The sequence below is a fragment of the Lipotes vexillifer genome, unplaced genomic scaffold (assembly GCF_000442215.2).
Source record: "Lipotes vexillifer unplaced genomic scaffold, Lipotes_vexillifer_v1.1 scaffold232, whole genome shotgun sequence".
Classification (NCBI taxonomy): Eukaryota; Metazoa; Chordata; class Mammalia; order Artiodactyla; family Lipotidae; genus Lipotes; species Lipotes vexillifer.
In genome coordinates this window covers 1,258,633-1,280,369 of record NW_006793997.1, presented here as the reverse complement: position 1 = coordinate 1,280,369, position 21,737 = coordinate 1,258,633, and the positions used below count along the sequence as shown (strand labels likewise).

Here is a 21,737-nt window from a genome sequence, read left to right as displayed (position 1 = left end):
TTTTTGCTTTTTTCTTACCTGAAATTTTAGGAAATAACTTCATTTTTTATATACTCACCTCAGCATATGCCTCCATGTCCTCTAGAAACTGACCAAGAAGAGTGGTAGAAAATGCAAGATCAGCTACCCAGAATGGCTCCAAACTCTGCAACCACCCTAGGAATCATACAAGAAATTTTGGAAGAGTAGAAAAAAATTTTAAGTCCAAGTTAAAAAAATATTTAAGAGAATTCTTTTAAAAGGTAACTGGTTTTCAAGTTGCCCACTCTTGAAACATGCCCTATATCATAAAATTAGGACTGTAAACTGTTTTTTGTTTGTTTTGGACAGTGCTGCATGCTGCGCAGCTTGCGGGATATTATTTTCCCAACCAGGAACTGAACCCGGGCCCCCGCAATGGAAGCGCAGAGTCCTACACACTGGACAACCAGGGAATTCCCTGTAAACCGTTTAATATACTAATGATTAACCACTACCTCTTTTAACGCTACAGAAATGAAAATTCTCCAGAAATTAAAATATAATCTCATGTCCTTTTTTTTTTAATAAGTAGATTCAGTATCCATACTGTCACTACACACAGGACTTAGACTAAAATGTGCCAATCTATGCCCACCTTGGCTTTCTTCTCCAGGGCCACACGTGGTCACCAAAAGTGTACACTCATCCCCCCAGGGGAAATGGGACCACTTGCCAGTGGAATTGAGAGAACTACTCTCACCTGTATATCTTAATTTCAGAAGTTTATTTCACCAAATAAGCTATGAGAAACTACAGCACCTGGAACAAGTTGAAATGTCCAAGTGAGTCATATCAGTCATTCATTTAACACGGAAAAAAAATTTTTCTTTATCATTTATGACAATCCTCCAAATTAATCCATTTGTTTAATCAATAGAAAAACAATAAATCACGAATATCCAGGCTCTTCCTTTCTACCCTTCAGGGTACTGCCACTGTGGTATCTCCTACCAGCACACGCAGCAAATGACTTGAGATAAAGTCCTTACTCACAGGTGCAACACTACAATCTGTATTTACTCTCCCTACCTACTACAAAAGTACACATTTTTCCTTTTAAAAGATAAATTTAGCTAACAAGTAATCTTCACCAAAATATCCTCTGAAGCAATTATTTTTCTTGCATTATCAAAAAAGTAGTGTTAACAACTGGTCTTTGAGAAACGAACACTCCTTCCCACAATATTTAAATGACTGGTATATGCTGAACGACTCACCAGACACCTGCTGTGTAAGCGAAGGTTTCTGAGTATGATCTATATGCCATCCGACTAATATGTCAACTGTATCCTGGATGGAGACAGAGAAGGGGACTAATCATTTTAAGGTCTTATTGCTATTCCAACCTATGGACCATTTCAGAGTAAGAGAACCTAGAACATCTTACGTCCCACCTTCTTGACATTATACATTAAAGCGGGGTTGGGAGGAGCAGGGCAGGAGAATAATGGAACTTTCTTTATGACACTGATGAAATATTTCTTTAAGTATCTTTAGGTATTAGTGTTAGCAAGTACAGATGGTATTTTTTATAAAACTACATTATTGCATCATTCAATCCTGGACCTTAAAACCAATTATACTCAAAGGAGCAGAAACTTTGTTTTCTAACTAATTCCCCAGGTCCTCATACATGCAGCCAATCCCTTACCCCATCATCTGGAAAGAGGGGGTGGGGAACTCACCCTAAAATTAGTGCTGAAAATATGAGGGTAACATCGAGCTACCAAAAGAATGCACTTAACACATTTGCAAAGTAATTCTGGTGTATCCACATTTTCAAGAATGGACTGCAGGCTGGTCATTACAAGCTAAAAAATAAAAGTTACAAACCGTGAACATTTAATAAAACAGGGAGAAAATAAGCAAATTAGGTTCATTATTTAATAGTGACTATAGCCAAAACTGACTATATCAAAGAAAATAAATTCTATAGTTTTAGTTCCCAAAAAAGTTGAAAACATTTCAATCCACTGTTTTTCCCTCATTTAACATCTGTTAACATGATTCCTAAGTAACATGTTTACATTGTTCCTAAGTGCTCTCTTCAAAACCATGGGTGAGATTAAAATTTCAAGTACAAAAACTAAGATATGCTTGGGAAACTTGTCTTTAAAGTACCAGAATTATTTTCCAATTCAAAACATAGAGCAGATGTTGTACGACTTATACTTTTAAGATATTAGTACTCGCTTCAAATTGGAATGATTTAAAGAAGGTTAGCATGGCCCCAACACAAGAATGACACACAGGCTCATGTTACCACTATATATATTTTTAAAATAAATATATGGCATACTACCTATAGAATATTTTGTAGCTAAAATTTTTTTTGTTAAAATCAATTTTTTCCCCAAAAGGAAAGTTCTTCTCTACAAAAGAATGATGTTATAAGTATAGAAGAAATGCTACAATTAGAAAACCACCATTTTGCAACAGCCAATGCTATAATCTATACAATACACAGAATATGAATGAATGCTAAAAAATCAAGTGAAATATTATGAAAAAAACAGGATATTCAGGAGGTCTCACAGTATCATGCCCACATTACTCACTAATTACAAAGGGAGAAAAATAAGCCTTCACAATGGAAAGATCTGGTTGGTCATCACCTTAACCAAGTGATGAAACTCTATCTAAGAGTTACATGAACCTGAAGTTATATGCCTGCTAGGGTGATACAACACTAAGTATGAACCCATGAAGTATTCGTGACCAAAATATTTGAACTGAATCTAAACAGGAAGGAATAATCAGAAAAGCCCAAAACACAGAACATTCTACAAAATAAGGGGGGCAAAAAAGGGTGCAGAGAACTGTTCTACTTAAGAGGTTAAAGAGGCACAACACCATCTTCAAGAGATTAACGATTCATCAATACATGAACCTTGATGGGATCCTGGGTTAAGACAAAAGTTACAGACATCTTAGTGGCAGCTGCAAAATCTGAACATGGATTGCCTTATGTGACAAAATTAATTTTCTTAGGTATGATTATAATGTTAATATGAAATTAGCCTTAACCTTAGGAGAGGCATGCTGAAGTATCACAGCATAAACCATCATGATGTGTGGAATTTATTTTCAAATAGTTCAACAAAAAATTGTGTCTCTGTGTGTGTCTGTGTCTGTGTGTGTGTAGAAACAAAACAGCTGCAGTAAAATGTTAGTAAGTGACAGATCTAGGTAAAAGATACATGGGTGTTTAATGTACCAGCCCATCTGTTTTCCTGTGGATTTAAAATTTTTCAAAATAAATACTTGGGGAAATCTTCATATTATGAAAACTGTATGCAGAATAAGCCAAATTTGCTGTTATGCTGGTTAGTTACAAATTATTTTCTGCATCTTTTCCAAAATTTTGTCACAACCTCTATAATCAAATAAAAATAAAAATTTTAAAGACAGAATAGATTTCTCATGTTTTTTAAAAATAATTAACCAAAATAAAACATACCATGAATTGTTTAATAAAAAAAGCAAAATAAATAAAGATATCAAATATTCTAAAGACACCACATCCTAAATTTTTAAAAACATTAGCTCAACAAAAATTTAATTACTTATAACTTTGCTCAAAATTAAATTGGGAATGATCTTTTAATAATTCAGATACAGGGACTTCCCTAGTGGTGCAGTGGTTAAGAATCCACCTGCCAATGCAAGGAACACAGGTTTGATCCCTGATCCAGGAAGATCCCATGTGCCGCAGAACAACTAAGCCCATGCACCACAACTACTGAGCCTGTGCTCTAGAGCCCACGCACCCCCCGCAAACCACAACTACTGAAGCCTGCGCACCTAGAGCCAGTGCTCCACAACAAGAGAAGCCACTGCAATGAGAAGACCGCGCACCGCAACAAAGAGTAGTCCCCACTCGCCGCAGCTAGAGAAAGCCCGCGTGCAGCAACGAAGACCCAACACAGCCAAAAAATAATAGTAATTCAGACACACAATTATTTATTTTATATCACTAGGAATAAGAATTTTTGACATATTATCAAAACTTTAGGCCCAAAATAAGTTGTGGTGTTTAGTTTTTATCTCCCTCAAAAAATGTGAAGCCCCCTTCTACGTGGCTTTCCTCATGGAGCTTCTATTTTCAAATCTGTAAATGATTCTAGTACTACGCAAATTCAAAAGAAAGCTTCTAAAAAGCAAAAAGACAAAATTTTTTAAATAACTTACTTTAAATCTACCTTCAGTGTGTATCATTTACTCTAATTCAGAAAGAGGAGTTTTATTTACATCATATATCAATCAGTAGATAACCCCTATTCTAAGTTTCCTTTCTTCAAGCTCCCCTTCAAGGATGTGTGTTAAGGACAACTTTCTTCCCAAGCGCATCATCATTCCCCCCAACCCTCCAGAAATTCTTACCTGCATTACGGATGAAAAGGCTTTCTTTTCTCCTACAGTCTCTAGTGCTTTGTAGGTGGCACATAAGTAGAGGAGTTTAACTTCATCTTTTGCAGATGAGCTAAATTTGCTAAAAATCCATTTGAAGATCTTCTCAGCCTCATAGCTCAAAGAAGCACAAAGAAGGCCAAGACAGCAAGCTCCCTCCTGTCTCAACTCCTGAAGCAATTTGCTACTGTGTTTATTTTAATGCAAACAAAACAAAATACACAAAAAGCTTAAGCTTTCAAAGATGACAAGAATGATACATCTTACAATAGAATGTCTTAAATGATTTTATAACTTTTATTCAAACTACACAAAAGGTTGAAATTTTATCCACTTTAAATATTCTCTCTATTCTGCCTCCTGCAATGCCAAAAGTACCTTTGTTAAGACTTTAGATTTTCTTTTATAGAATCAATTATTTACAAACAGTAAGGAAAGGCTTAGAAATACTAAAATTCAGACTTCAAATTCCATCTCAAACTACATTAACTGATTTGCAGAAAAGGGCAGCAACAAGTGATCAGATAAAACACACTATATAATTATATACTTGGTAACATTCAATATGTAAGGACTATAAAATAGGAAATGGTAATAGTTAAATACAGTAAACTTAAAGGACAACACTGATTTAAGTATTATATTAATGAGAAACTATATAAAATAAAACCATCAAAAAGCAGTAAGGTTCGTGATCTGCTGAGATGAGTTTTGGATGCTTTCCAACACTGCAATTCTTTGAGAATCACCATATGAAGAAATGACTGCACACCTTTGGAGAACCCCAGTAGCCTCAGAGGATAGATGGCCTGAATCCACTGTTGCCCAAAGAAGGAAGCTCCCTTTCACCTCTACTCTCTAAGCAGTTTCCAAATGCTCTAGTTTACAAAAGTTAATTGCATTCATTCACACTTGCATTAAGAGTTTATGTCATTCTACAAGTCAATGCTCAATTATTCAGTCATGTTGACAAATTTAAAAAAAAGAATGGCTCTCCCTTTCAAGTGGATTCGTTTGTATTCAGTGGTAATTAATGTTTAAATACTTTTACACAAATAAAGATGACAAGAGAACCCAGTTAAACATTAAGTAGATGTTCATAAATGAAGCCAATGGGTTTATCTTCTTGTACACTTTTTAATAGTCTCTAAAAATATATTTTAGTCTTTCAAATTACTTACCTTTCATTAAGCACATCATGTACAGCAACCAAGATATTATCCAATTGTTTAACTAGTACCTTGAAAAAAACACATTAATAAAAACTTCAGATTCCTATACTTTTAAGAATAACACTGTGTACTTTTTTTTTTTAAACTTGTGTTTCCCTCCAAATTATAACTGGACCACACCTTACTTTTCTTATTATTCCCAGGTCCCAATTATATCATAAGTTAAGAGTGTCATAAGTTTCCTTTCAGACTCTGAAGAAATTTACCCATAGGAAATATACAGCCATGATCATCAATGGGGGGAAAAAAAAACTTAAAAAGCTTGTTTCATTTACTCTGAAATGCATTTTTAAAACAAAAGATGGACTGATGGATAGAGGAAGAGGTAGAGAGAAATATGATAAAGTCATACGATAAAGTGTTAATGACAGAGCTTAGACACTATGATATTCACTGTAAAATTGTCTCAATTTGCTGTGTATTTGAAATTTTTCATAATAAAATGGGGAGGAGGGTTGGAGGAAGCTTGCTTTGAACCAAATGTTATTTGACTCACTATACCATTTCATTAATTTTCTCTTGTTCTATATCAAGTTCTTTTTTAAATTATTTATTTATTTATGGCTGTGTTGGGACTTTGTTGCTGCGTGCAGGCTTTCTCTAGTTGCGGCAAGCAGGGGCTACTCTTCTTTGCTGTGCGTGGGCTTCTCATTGTGGTGGCTTCTCCTGTTGCAAAGTACGGGCTCTAGGCACTCGGGCTTCAGCAGTTCTGGCATGTGGGCTCAGTAGTTGTGGCTCGGAGGCTCTAGAGCGCAGGCTCAGTAGCTGTGGCACACGGGCTTAGTTGCTCCACAACATGTGGGATGTTCCAGGACCAGGGCTCGAACCCATGTCCCCTGCATTGGCAGGCAGATTCTTAACCACTGCCACCAGGGAAGCCCTATAGCAAGTTCTTAATTTAACATTAGGAGACTTACTTGGAGGGTAAAGAAATTTGTAACTGCTCCTGTATTTTATTTTTTTTGTTGGCCGGGCCACATGGCTTGTGGGATCTCAGCTCCCTGACCAGGGACTGAACCCGGGCCATGGCAGTGAAAGCCCGGAATCCTAACCACTAGGCAACCAGGGAACTCCCTCCTGTACTTTACTCTTTAAAGTGTTTTTCCATTTATTTAGCCCTGCCCACCAGACCAAACTTACCCATGAACAAAATATGTACCTCCTACCCCAATTTCACATATGAAAAACAGAGATATTCTGTCCTGGAACACAGAAAAAAAATTCCGAGGACAACAGAATAAATGTGTAAAAGGTCAAAAGCACTTTATTGCAGAAGGAACCAATGTGGATCTAACATTTGTATAGATAAATTACACATTAGGGGCATTAAGTTCTAGACCATCATAATACAGGCCAAATCAATCTGGAATAAGGAATCCCTATTATTTTTCCTTGGAAGCAAAACTTTTCCCTTCTTAAACTACTCTAGGTAACATTATCTACTGAACTATGGAAAAATGAAACTTATCAACATTTCCAAACATACTATACTGACCAGCTTATTTTCTGGTTGCTGAATAAATTCTTTCAACTGCTTTACAGTAGCCAGTCTTCGGTCTCTGTCGTCTTCCCGGGTGATCCTCCGAAGAAGATTCGACAGTCGAGACTCATCAGAATAAGACATCGATCGCTCTGTGAATATAAACATTGAGTATGAATCAGCACAGAAACTTTACAGCCCAAATATTTTAAAGTATATTAAAAATCACAGTCCACCAGACAATAAAAGCTCAATGAATGTAGGTCCTTTAACACTTCTGTTCATCACTATAAACCCAGCCCCAGCAGACTGCGGGCACACAGCAGACCCTCAAAAAGGATACACAAACACCTCATTCCAGAGGACCAACTGACAGAGAAAAAAGAAAGCCTTAGAAGTTATTCTCTTCGAATCTGTTCCAAACTGTTTTCAACATCTAGGTAAAGAGCATAGGTAAGAAACTTCAACAGGTTAGGGGTAAAGTCTCTATCAGGCAGAAACAGGGTACATGCTTCTACTTCTCACCTAGGTCTCCCACTGGAGGGGAGCCTCTTGTTCACATCATCATCATTTTCCTAGGACAAAGTTTTGGTGAATGGCAATCACATATTCAGTTCAACAAATGTCTAATTACCACCTACCATGTGCAAGTATGCTGCCACAAGGAAAGTGGCAAATCAAAACTTTTCTTCCCTTTTTTAATGACAAGAACAAGCAGGAGCGCTCAAAATGCTGAACACTACTAATAAAGATGGCTTTAAGTACTAAATTTTTCTTTTTAAATTTTCAGCTGCACAATTTATCATAATTAACCCATGTACATTAACACAAACCACATTAAAGGGTCTGACAGTTTCATTTCTAATGAATGAAAGGAAAATAGATAATAAAAGAAATTACAACATCTGAGAGAAGGAATAAGATTTTTTAAAATCCCTAGCCTATAGAGTATTTTCAGTAAGGATGACTGCTAAAAATGTATTTAGGTTACTAGTCAGGAAATCTAGGCTCTATTTACAATTCTGCCCCTAGCAAACTGCATAACTCTGAGCTTGCAAGGGGGATCTAAACTAAATAAGCTTTAGAGTCACTTTCTAACTCTATCATACATAAATCTAAGACTTCAAACACTGGTGGTTTTTTTTTTTTGGCCGCACCACTTGGCATGCAGGATCTTAGTTCCCTGGTCAGGGATTGAACCCGTGCCCCCTGCAATGAAAGCGCAGAGTCCCAACCACTTGACCACGAAGGAAGTCCCTTCAAACACTTTTATGAGACAGTATAGGCTTTGACTAGTCATTCCACTTTAGAAAATTTATCGAAATTTTTTTAAAACTGCATGCAAAAAACTATAAACACAAAGATGTTCACCAAGATACACACAACACACACACAAAGCCCTCACTGGGAGAAAATGGTCATAAACTAAATGTCCAAAGAGTAATTATATCCAACAAAGTGTATAAGTCAGAAATCTTGATTTCTTAAGCAGCTTTACCAATACAATAAATTTCTCTTTTAGAAAAAAAAAATGATCATTACCTTTAATCCTATGAATTTTCAAGACACTTTACCTATAGAGTGAGGCTTGTGTTCTAAAGCAAGAAGCAGTAACTGTGTATTTAACTTTAGAAAAGAGCCCAGTCCATATACACCCCTACCCTCACCCTAGAGTTCAAGGACTTGCTGCAGTAAGAGTCCACTATACATTCAGTATCCACTATAATCAGGAAAATCCTTTCTTTAAAATCTTACCCAGTCTTCTAATCTTATTTTAAGAGAATTCTCCTTTAAAAAGTATTAAAAAACTTCTTGTGGTAATTCATGGTAGGGAACAGTTCACAGGAAAAGGAATGCAAACAATTATCACCTGCACATGTTTCTCAACTCAGTAAGCTAACCAACTCACACAGGTGCAAGGCACTGGTACAGAAAGAGGCATTGAGGAGATGTCTCAGCAGAGGCTTGTGTGATTGTCCCCAGTTTACCCAGCCTTACCCTGTGATTTCCTCATGTCTTTGACGGCTAACGCACGATTGCCATGCTGAATACTGGTGAACTCAGGGCTGGTCACATTGTTAACCCTCAGCTCTTGCCCCAACGACTTCCGACCATAAGTATTTTCCCCAGATCCTCCATTGACACTGTAGCCACCTAAAAACAGCAACATTTACATTATTTCAATAGGGCTCTTTGTTTCACTCAATCAATTATAGTTCAGGTTCTTCTGACCCAATCTGCAGTTCAACCAGCCTTGGCTTCTACTCTTTACCTGTGATGCATGCACTGATTTCATTTTGTTATCTTCAGTGGAAGATAAGAAGAGAAATGGAAACTAAATTAACTCAGATTTTGCACTTTAAAACTTTTTAGAAGTCTAGAGGAGAGACAGTAGTCAGGAAAGCCTTAGTGATAATATTGTATTTGGGGGGCAAGGAAACTGCATTTATGTATTGCGTGTGTGAAAAGTACATTTAAATTTTTTTTAATTAAGGGGGTAAACTTAAGTTTCAAGAACAGCACTGTGTGTAATATTTATATTTTAAACATATTAGAAGAGAGAGGTGAGGGAGCGAGAGACAGGGAAGGAGGAAGAAAGGGAGAGGCAGCTAGGTTAAAAAAAACAAACACACAAAAAACATGCCTTTAGCAGCAAGGAAATATATATACCCTTTTCATCATTCTGTATGTCAGCGTGGATTCTGGTATCATCGTGCCTTTGCCGAGACACCACAGCTGAATTTGAAGGTTGCAGTCCATAAGAGGAAGACCCACCCCTATCTCTGGATGAAGAATATTTTAAATTATCTGGGTCGGCTGATGCACTATCAGTTCTGCAAAGAGAGAAGAGTATAAGGTTACAACTTTAAACAAATATTTTGATAACCCAAATCATAAATCTTTCTTTCATACATGCCTCTCTCTTCTCATTACTATTATACATAAGCACTCCAATGTGTAATAAGAAGTCTTTCAACTGGGAAGGGATTGTCAATGGATGCAATACTAGCTTTTCAGCCCCTCCTGCTATCTAAAGACCCATACAGAAATATAAATGACTACCAGGACTAGGGTGGCCAACGCACAACTTAACAGGTTTTAGCACTGAAAGTTCCATGTCTTAAGAACTCCCTCAGTCCCAGGCAAACTGAGACAGTTGGTCACCCTGGTCCCAGGATTCTTTTCACATGACTTGATAAAAGGAATAGTTCTTCCTAAATCTCCTCCTCCCAGAAGAGGGTTTTAACCAGTGGAAAAATTACAATCTTCCCAGTCATAAAAATAAAAAAAACACTGGCAACATATCAAGGCAGGGGCAATGTGTTACCAAATTATTTTTAAAGTACTGCCTCATGGCAATGTGGCTCTCTCCCTCTCTCACCTAAATTTGTAACTTGACTATTTGGTGGGAAAATAAATTATAGAATGAAATTTGAAAGCAAGCTCAATAGGATATTAGGAAAGAACACATTAGCTGCAAAGATTGTTTTAATGTATGGCAATACTGAGGACTTCATTGAAGATTCCTCATATAAAGAATATCTATTAAAATTATAAAAAGTGAGGAAAATAAAAGCAAGGTGTCAGGAATCCAATAAAGCTGAAGGTTGCAGTCCATAATCTATTTAAAATTCAAGTACCGCCTAGAATAATCCGAGACACCTGATATTAACAAGCTGCTCAGCCCCAGGATAAAATTAGTACCCTTATCTAAGGATCATCTCTATGCCTCAATGTCCCCATCAGTAAAACAGGGAGCTAAACTTTGTAATTTCTCATGAGCCTTATTCTTCCATCAACCATAAGGTATCAAGAAATAAGAAAACACTAACTACCCTATGGCAGCATATGAAAAATACCAAGAAAAAGTTCCTCTGCTATTGATATTCTGAGAGGAACAACCTTCTGGAAAAAAATCACTTTTGTGATACTTACTAAAACACCTACTGCACCCATAATTATCTGGAAAAGTTAAGGACACTGGCAAGAGCAGAAACTGAGCTATTCCTCAACCCCCATGGCCCTCCCCTATGTGTAAAAAAACGCGTCTGTGTATTTCATTTCGAGTTTATCATCCTTTCGTTGACCCCCCACCCCAGAACACTAAATATGAAAAGGTGCATAGGCTCAGACACCCTGATCTGTACCTACTGCAACCACTGTTAATATAGAATGTAGACAAATAGGTTCAATTAAACTTGGATACCTATGTGGCACCAATCTAAATTATTCCTAAAGGCTCTCAATCTGAAACTTGATAAAAATCCATAACCCTAGCATACTATGCATATAACTAAGGCTCCACAGTGAAGTATCTTCTTCAAACATTCAGAGTTCACTTGTTGACAAAGCTCAGAACTTCCAACATTTGAAAAATAAAATCTATGGAATTTCAAAAAAAAATGTATTAGGATATTTTCTAAGTATACTAAGTATAAGCATTTAAATACCTTTACCACTAAGTGGAGCATGAGAACTTTTTAAAACTAACATAATGATCTACCCCCCTGTATCTAAAATAGCACACTAAATGAGCACCTATAATAAACCATAACATACCATTAATTTCTAAAAGGGAACTGAAAAATAAAAGAGAACTTATGAGCTTTTCTGGCAGATTTTGAACCTGTCTATACGTATAGCATCTAACACAACCTAGAAAAGGAAGCTGTTAGTAAATGAATGAATAAAATAATTCTAAAACATCAAGATAACTTAAGTCTATCAATATTTAAATGAATATCTAAATAATCTGAATTTCTAATTTTCATTATGCTTATGTATCACATATACTACTCTTACCATTGAGAGTTAAATATTTGTATCTTTTTCTCGTGACATACCAGTAAACACAAGGCAATAGCGAATATGGGTTAAAAAAAGATCTGGGCTCAAATCCCAGCTATAGCACTGAAAAGGTATGTGTGACTCTGCACAAGGAACTTAATTTCCAAGCCTCAGTTGTCTTTTGCATAAAATGGGGATAATACCTATCTATTATGTAATGTTATTGTGAGGCTTAAGAAAGATAAGTTCTTAAAAAATACTTAGCTTACAAGGTACACTTGAAGTTATTATGACCATAATAGTAAATATACTCAAGGTTTTCAGTCTAAACAAATAAATATAAATAGTTCATAAACATATGAATATGATCAAAACAAGTTTTTATACTCAATATACAACAGCTGATTTTAACTTCTTCACTGAAGAAATTAAGCAATCTACTGCTACCAACAAATCCACTGCTAACTAGGAAGCACTGATTTCAAACTACACTGAAAAAAAACAGGAACAACCTCCCAATTTGTTAGAAATACACGTTTTTAAATCTCATTAGTTATAAACACCAAGTTTTTTTTTTTTTTCCTTCAGAATTTGGGTTTTCAGAAACATAGCAAAAAATTCACTAGGGTAGAACTACTGTCTCAGAACTGTCTAAAAACTCCCTGGTTGCTAAGTTCTTCTAATACAAACTGATCAAAATATTTCTAACCAGAATTCAAGTTATAGGTATTCTGAACCCAAAAGCACAAAATAGTTCAGCATTTATATGAAATCTCTATTTTTATAATATCTAGACAGCTTAGTTCTCAAAAAGTCAGTATCAGGCAGTTAGCACCAACAAGAACATCCCAGTCCAATAAATAGGAAACTGTTAAGAACGGAAATGAGCACTTAAAATGAGGCAATCAAAGGCACAAAATAGAAAATGCAGATTTGAACTCAAAGAGGCAGGCATAAATGTTAAGCTAGTTATAAGGGCTGAAAAAGCTATCATCTGCCAGAATTAGTGTCTCAATTTAGAGATAAAAAGAAAATGTATCTGTTAAGACTAAGTATCCTAGCAAGAATCCAAAAATACCTCCACAGCCCCTTTAATACTCTAAAAATATTATGGAGAGAGAGAGGGAAAAAAAAGAAATGCATAAATTCCCCAAAATGATTAAACTGAAGTTAAAGCCTGATGTACATGCCACATGAGAGGTAAGTTTCTAAAGCTCATACCTCAAAAATCGCATACTGTATAATATGGAGCCTTTGTGATGTTTTTGCATCAAGTCAATCTGTAAGACAGTAGTTACAATATTAGTGAAGACAGTGGGTTAAAACATTTGTTGTTCAAACATGAAGCAAATATCATTTATGGGTTAGGTGCTTTTAATTGCACTATGGCCCTCTAGGGTTCATATGTTGAAGCAAAAACTGAGATGGCACATGCCACTCTATGCCTTAGAGAACAGAGGCTTAAGGTGGCAACAAAAAAATTTTTAGTACAAAAGAATTTAAATGTTAACTATAACATACAAATCACATGCAAATATAGTTACCGCTCATTTTAGTCATCTATTCTCAATATACAGAAAATGTAATAAATCTGAGAGGTTATTCATTTTCAATGACCCAAGCCCTCAGACCTCACGTCAACAACCTACCACGTGTTAGGGGATAGGTAAGTATCTCCTGGCTAAGTGTGGTCTTGTGGTCCAGTTCTTAAGGGGGAAAAGTCAGCCTGGAAATGTGAAGTCAGGGAATTCCGTATCAGAAAACATTTCCATAAAACACCCCGAAATGACCTGATACAAACATCACACCTAGTGGTGCCACCGGAATAAGCATCATATTGCTTCAAGTTGTTTTTAACTAGGCTTATTAAGGGATTTCGTTCTCATGGTGAGATCTAATTTGTAATGGATATCAACTAGGAAATGATATTTGCACTAAAGCCAATGAGGTGGGAATGCATTTATTCTCTAAAGCAATGGTACTCAAAGATGGATAGCATCACTATCACAAAGCAGTTGTAGGATATGCTGTGAGTTTTTCATACTAACAGTTAATACCACTAAAACTGATTTACTTTTTAAAAATAAATTCAAGGGCTTCCCTGGTGGTGCAGTGGTTGAGAGTCTGCCTGCCGATACAGGGCACGTGGGTTCGTGCCCCAGTCCAGGAAGATCCCACATGCCGCGGAGCAGCTGGGCCCGTGAGCCATGGCCGCTGGGCCTGCGCGTCCGGAGCCTGTGCTCCGCAACGGGAGAGGCCACAGCAGTGAGAGGCCCGCGTACCACAAAAATAAATAAATAAATTCAAGGTTATCTCTGTGATATCTCTTACTCACCTGGATTCAGACATACTTTCAAAAAAGTATAAGACAAAAGGTGAAACTATGTATAACTCTGAGGCTTGTGTACTTTCACATTAGAGACGTTGCTCTAAAATATTAGTCTATGGCTAAAAAACTCACTTGGGAGGCTCAGGGACTTCATTATGTGAAACTGTTTCCACAGGAGAAAACAGTAAGTTCAAATTTAATATAACAGAATTGAACCATCATGCCAAATTATAAGTTTACCTCAATTTTACTATAAATATTAAGCTAATATTTCTTAATGAAACTTCCTTAGCTACTTAAGTATTAAGTGTCTACAATACTAAACCCATACAATTTATGGGTTCTTTATTACCAACTTTTAATCATCAATCAAACATCAACTAATTAGTTTCTGCAGCCTCAAAATATAAAAATATATTTAACGATTGTTGTAAAACTGTAAAGAATTTTACCTTGCCCAAAGAGAGATCTGGCCCTAACCCTTGGCTTCTGGAAGGTAATCTCTAAACTCTTGGAATATAATGCCTAATAAAGAGTGCCCTTGGGCTTCCCCCGTGGCACTGTGGTTAAGAATCTGCCTGCCAATGCAGGGGACATGGGTTCGAGCCCTGGTCCGGGAAGATCCCACATGCTGTGGAGCAACTAAGCCCGTGCGCCACAACTGCTGAGCCTGCGCTCCAGAGCCCCCAAGCCACAACTACTTAAGCCTGTGAGCCTAGAGCCCATGCCCCACAGCTAGAGAAACTACTGCAATGAGAAGCCCGCGCACCCCAACAAAGAGTAGCCCCTACTCGCTGCAAACAGAGAAAGCCCGCAGGCAGCAATGAAGACCCAAAAGAGCCAAAAATAAATAAATAATTATAAAAAAAAAGAGTGCCCTTGTCCACCTGGGAACTTCGGGCCACACTAGAAAGTATAACAATGTGATCTATGTATGGTGGGGCCTTTGAGTCACACGGATCAACTCAACCTCTAGTAGGGCTGGAAACTAAGTTCGTGCATGTGGGCAGTCAATCATGGAGCCCAAATAAGAACTCTGGACATCAAGGCTGGGCAGGGCTTCCATGGCTGGTAATACTCCATACGTATTATCACCCATCAATACCAGGAAAGTAACACTGCTCACTACTCCACGGGGAGAAGCTCCACATTTGGAACTGTCGTAAACTCTGCCCTATGCACCTTTACCCTTGGTTGATTTTAATCTGTATCCTATAGCTGTAACAAACTGTAACCATGAGTATAACAGCTTTCAATGAGCCCTATAAGTCCTTGCAGTGAATTATCCAACCCAGGAATGGTCTTGGGACCCCCAAACTTGCAACTATCAGAAGTAAGGGTGGTCTTACAGACATGCTCTCTCTAACTCTGCACCTATATGACTGAATATACTCTACCCCAAAATTTAAAGGGCTGTAAATTTTGTTTTTATATAATATCTTTAAGCAAAACACAGAAAAGATTCAACTTCAGTATAGTTTATATCCCTCCCAAGGAATCTCAAACAGCCTCTATTGACAGACCTCTAATCATATTAGCCACAAAGGACAAAGTAACTAGGAGGGTACTACATTAGATTTTAACCTTTGCTTCATGTGCACAAGTGTCTTCAGTGTAAAGGCTGGTGAATACACCACTCCCATGTAGTTCCCTATCACTGAGTCTTCAATGCTGCCCATGACTCCCTAGCCAGGGTTTTCTGCTTTCCAAAACAGCTTTCAAACTTTCTGCACTTTCAGCACTACCACTGATAACCTTACAGATTCTTGCTATATAAGAAATACAAGTTTTTCTACAGCACTCTGAATAGTAAGAGCTAAATTCTGAGCTCATAATAAAGTCTGGTAGGCAACCTCCCCAAGCAGTTTACATACATTTATCATCTCACTTAATCTTCAACATAATCCTGTTGTGGTTACTGAAGATGGTAAGTTACCTTCTTACAGATGAGGTAACAAAGATTCCATAACTTACCTAAAGCAGCACAGCTAATTAAAGGCGGAGCAAGAACTCAAACTCAGTTCTAACTTTCAAGTTCTTCAACACTCCACCACTGCCTGCCAACCTCCTTCCAGCAATCTACAAATTTACCTATGTCTGCACACAGAACATTTCTTTCCATCACACTCACATAATGGAACAAGTAAACCTCCTATCTGCAATAACCCTTTGGATTCATACATTCCCCTACCTTCTGGAGTATGCCTTACATCTCTGACTTTCCCAATGCTCATCACAACATCAACATATGAACACATTCAGGTCTTTCCTCTAAAAAAACAAAAACAAAAACCTTAATTCTCTTTCTCCTTCTAAAGTTAACTGTCTAGATAGATTCTTCACAGCCAAACCTCTTGAAAATTTCTTTTCCTTGCCTTCACTCACTTTCCAACTCACTGTAACCAGGGTCTCACCCTCAGCACTCCACAGAAACTGCTCCTGCCCAAGTAGCAACTGCCACTGGTGGCCTACTTGTCTCTAAAATCCCACAAGCCCTTTTCAGTTCTTCTTGCTCAATGCCCCCAATGACTTGCTTTGCTTTTGACAACTCTCTACTACTCACACTTTCTCAATACCACTCTAAAGGTTTTTTTAGTAACTTTAATTCCAGTGATTCTCTCTACTTTTTTCCAATCCAAGTACTTTCTTTCTTCTTAACTTCCTTCTTTAACCAGTTTAGATTTCATGGTTTATCATTTCAATAACTTGCCAATTCCCTTAACCTGCCTTAACATTTCCCTCACACCAATCTGGCAAAATCCCAACCCTGCATAAACCCAATTATCAATTCCATCATCCATCAGTAAGCACCACATTCCCAGGTCCTCCAATGTTCATCTCCCACATGCACTATCCAGACATTCCCCATTCTCTTCAGATTCCAAAATACTCTCCTAAATCCCTGACAAATTCTCTCTTTCTACTTAACCAAGGGGGGGGGGAAAAAAAATACCATAACACACCTGCACCCAACTCTAGGCCTTGATTAGGATTCTATGTCTACCTTCTCATAACTTTTCACAAATAGTCTTTCTCCTAGGGAGTCTACATTTCCCACCAAACTGAATGCTCTCCTTAAACACGTAAAATTTTCTAATATCTCCAATGTAAGAATACAAAAACATATTTTAAAAAAACACCCAGGGGGCTTCCCTGGTGGCGCAGCGGTTGAGAGTCCGCCTGCCGATGCAGGGGACACGGGTCGTGCCCCGGTCCAGGAAGATCCCACATGCCGCGGAGTGGCTGGGCCCGTGAGCCATGACCACTGGGCCTGTGCATCCGGAGCCTGTGCTCCGCAGCAGGAGAGGCCACAACAGTGAGAGGCCCGCGTATCGAAAAAAAATTAAAATATTTTAAAAAATAAAAAAACACCCAGGGCTTCCCTGGTGGCGCAGTGGTTGAGAGTCTGCCTGCCAATGCAGGGGACGCGGGTTCGTGTCCCAGTCCGGGAAGATCCCACAATGCCACAGAGCGGCTGGGTCCGTGAGCCATGGCCGCTGAGCCTGGGCGTCCGGAGCCTGTGCTCCACAACAGTGAGAGGCCCACGTATCGAAAAAAAAAAAAAACTCCCAAAAAACAGAAAAAGTCCATCAATTCCACGTCCCTCCAACCAATCTGCCTTTGCTCTGTGCAGTCAAACTAAGAATTGTCTCTACTCGCTGTATCATTTCTTTACCTCCACTAGCTCCTCCAGCTACACCAATCCAACTTTTGCCCCATCACTTCTGGCAAAACCAACTAAGACCTCCAGGTTGATAAAAGCAAGATATATTCCAGGCTGCTTCTTACTCATCCTCTCATAACAGGTTTTCACAGGGCTTCTGAGCAGGGTTGAGCAGGCTGTGGCCTACACAAAGGTGCCTTACAGAGGAATGAGGTGGGCTGAATGAAAACTTCTTTTTAAAATCCTTACAATAACTTGGGCTCATATCCTGAGAATTCAAAGTAACCAGATTCTTCCCTTCCTTTGGCTTATAGTATGTTATAGTCTGTATTTCTTGCTGCCTCTCTGGTTCTGCTTTTTCAGGAACCTTTGAAGGCTTGCTCAGCCTCCTCTACCAAATCACTAAATCTTGGAGTTTCTCAAAGCTTGACCACAGGCCCTCTATGCATCTCACTTTGTACTCTCTCCCGCAATCCATGCCGATGGCAGTACTTATCACCTATATGACATCGACTCCCAAATCCAGGCCTCCATCATAGATGTCCACTCTGAGGTCCAGACCTATAAACCCAACTGTTTAAAAAAACAATCTTAATGTTCTAATGCCTCAAACACAACTGGCGCCTTTCTTCCTGGAACCCCCATTTTAATAAATGGTACCATCATCAGGTATTTTCCAATAAAGGGCACTATTTGGCCAGTCAGACACAGTATGTTTCCCGCCTCCAATTCCCACCTCTCTCCCACTTCTCCTCCACAGTGCAACAAAAATAATTCTTATAAAACACAAATCTGATGTCCTCCCACTGCCCTTTATCATCTTATGTACCTTACTTCCCTTTTCAGCTAACTCTCCACACTCTTGTAATCCTTTTACATTCTATGCTCCATCCATCCCAATCTTTCAGTCACCTTGCTCAGCTCGTCTGCCTGGAACAGTCTTGTCCTCAGCACTAGCCGACCCTAGCTAATTTTTCAATGTCCTTCAAGCTTCAGCTTTCCTTCGCAAAGTTTCTGATTCCCCTGAAGGTGACTAGGAGTCCCTGCTATATAAGTGCTTCCAGAGAACCTAATAGTCCCCTTAGCTCTTACACCACCTGAGAAGCTTATTTAACTGTGTTCTGCCAGGAGACTGTAAATTCCAAAAGGGCAAGAGCCTGTTAGTGTTGCTTATCATTGTACCCCTCATTGTCTTGATGGCACACAAATTAGTTGTTGACTAAATGATTGCCTATTCTCACAACTGAGGCCTTTCTCTTGACACTGGAATGCAGTCCCCTAACCTAACCCAACACTAATTTTTCTTCAACATTCAACCTAGAACCCATACTCCCTAACCAACAATATTTTCTCGGTTATGTTCTACAACAAGAGCACTAACTAGGAGTAATGACTCCAAAAGGCGAACTAAGTAAGATAGTTCCAACCCTCTAAGAATTTACAATCTAGAAAAAAAAGAACTGTTAGTATAAGTTCCAATTAGGAGTATAAAATGCTCTGTGCGTTCAGAAAAAAAATAAAATAAAAATCCCATCATTCAGCCCCTTCTTCAAACTCTTATAACACTCAAAGAGAGAACCATACTAGCTTGCACTTTAGCAGTTATATACTAGCTTCAATTTGCCCACTAGTTTGAAAAGATGCTAGTATTGAAGGCAGAGGTACTGTATTATCTAATACCACACACCTTTCATAGGGAAAGGAAAACAGTATAGTGGTTGCTGCATGGAAAGGGGTGGGGAACTGAGTAGAAGATGACCTTGGATCAAAATCCACTGTGATTATTTAAGTAATAATTTTGTCTTCTAAGGTAAAACTTTATATAACTAAAATATGGTCTATGCATATGATCTTAAGAATAACTTCTCTGAAAAGAAAAAAGAAGCCAGTAATAGAAAGGGATGGCTTCGGTAATATATTTAAACGATTCCAAATTTTTAAATTCTACTTAATATGCATTTTAGAAGTCTTATTTATTTTTGTGCAAAGGACACTATCAAGTGAAAAGACCACTCATAAAACCAGAGAATACTTGCAAATCATATACCTCATAAGAGAAGTGTCTAGTATCCAAAATATACAAAGAACTCCTATAACTCAACAAAAAGACAAACAATCCAATTTAAAAATGGGCAAAAGACCTGAATTGACACACCTCTCGGAAGACATACAAATGGCCAATTAACACATGAAAAGTTGCTCAACTTCATTAGTGAATAGGAAAATGCAAATCAAAACCACAAACAGAAACCACACCCACTAGAATAGCCAAAAAAATTTTAATTGGAAAATGTTGTGAGAGGTGGAGAAATTGGAACCCTTGTACATCACTGATAAGAATGTAAAATGGTACAAAGGACTTCAGAAAACAGTTTGGCAATTCCTCAAAAAGTTAAACATAGAATTACCACCTGATCCAGCAAATCCACTCCCAGGTATATGCCCAAAAGGACTGAAAACAAATGTTCAAACAAAAACTTATAGGTGTATGTTCACCACAATACTATTCACAATAGCCAAAAGACAGAAATGCCCATCAAAGGATGAATGGATAAACAAAATGTGGTATACAACAGATGATTATAGTAGGTATGGATCATTATTCAGCCATACCTACTATAACATGGATGACCCTTGAAAATGTTATACTGACACAAAAGGTTACATATTACATGATTCCATTTATATGAAATATCCAGAACAGGCAAATCCACAGAGAAAATAGATTTGTGGTTGCCAGGTGCTGGGAAGAGGGGAAAATGGGGAGTGACCACTTAGTTGATACTGGGTTTCCACTTGGGGTGATAAAAAAGTTCTGGAACTAGACTGTGGTCACGGTTGCACACGCTATGAATGTACGTAATACCACTGAATTGTAAAATGGTAAATTTTATGTGTATTTTACAACAATTTTTTAAAACCTTATTTATGACATTCTTGAAAAGACAAAATTATAGGGGAAAAAAGACCAGTGGTTACCAAGGGCTGGGAGAAGTTGACTACAAAAGGGAGCAAGGAAATTTGGGGTGGGGGGAGGGAAGATACGATAGAACTATTTACAGCTTGATTGTGGTGCTCATGGTTACAATACTATCTGCATTCCTCAAAACTCAAAGAACTCTACAGCATATAAACTAAACCTCAATAAATCTGACATATAGGAAAGAGTATGTTTCTTTACAGTAAAGGTATAAAAGTAAAAGAACATTGATTTTTAATAATTCGATATTTCATGTCTTATATTGCCTGCCATATTTTGTAGCCATTCTCAATGGAAAAGCAAAAATGTAGCACTGGATGCTCTCCAATGAAACCAAAGACTGTCAGTGTCTGAATTAATCAGGCATGAGAGCTGGAACTTTAAGCTAGGGAAGGATTAACCTAGCCAAGGTACAGAAAGAAACAAAACAGTGCACTTAAACCAGTAAAAGACAACTGTTACCTAGACTAATAGTAAAAAAGTTCCAAATTTCTAGCAAGATAGTAATTTTACTCTTTAACAATGCTTGAGAAATGCCTGAGATAAGTCCTTATAGCACTTTATTTTTTTAAAAAAGAAACACCCGGGCTTCCCTGGTGGCGCAGTGGTTGAGAGTCTGTCTTCCATTTCAGGGGACATGGGTTCGTGCCCCGGTCCGGGAAGATCCCACGTGCCGCGGAACGGCTGGGCCCGTGAGCCATGGCCGCTGGGCCTGCGCGTCCGGAGCCTGTGCTCCACAGTGGGAGAGGCCACAGCAGTGAGAGGCCCGCGTACCGCAAAAAAAAATAAAATAAATAAAAATAAAATAAAATAAAATAAAAAAGAAACACCCT

The 21,737-nt window shown here is 38.0% G+C and overlaps 1 protein-coding gene across 2 annotated transcripts in view; it reads right to left on the bottom strand.

Annotated features, from left to right (window-relative positions):
* The window catches only part of SMG1 (SMG1 nonsense mediated mRNA decay associated PI3K related kinase), a 94,906-nt gene that overhangs the window by 60,005 nt on the left and 13,164 nt on the right, over positions 1 to 21,737 (bottom strand). Inside the window, exons 1-9 of one of the 2 annotated variants that reach the window (XM_007466933.1) lie at positions 13,153 to 13,202; positions 9,814 to 9,977; positions 9,142 to 9,297; positions 7,159 to 7,295; positions 5,613 to 5,671; positions 4,405 to 4,618; positions 1,707 to 1,832; positions 1,239 to 1,311; positions 59 to 156 (exon numbers count right to left, since the gene is read on the bottom strand). In XM_007466933.1, coding sequence (XP_007466995.1) covers positions 59 to 156; positions 1,239 to 1,311; positions 1,707 to 1,832; positions 4,405 to 4,618; positions 5,613 to 5,671; positions 7,159 to 7,295; positions 9,142 to 9,297; positions 9,814 to 9,977; positions 13,153 to 13,202 — 1,077 coding nt within the window. Of the gene's footprint in view, positions 1 to 58; positions 157 to 1,238; positions 1,312 to 1,706; positions 1,833 to 4,404; positions 4,619 to 5,612; positions 5,672 to 7,158; positions 7,296 to 9,141; positions 9,298 to 9,813; positions 9,978 to 13,152; positions 13,203 to 21,737 lie in introns of those variants that run through there. The other variant, XM_007466932.1, reaches the window with a different exon arrangement.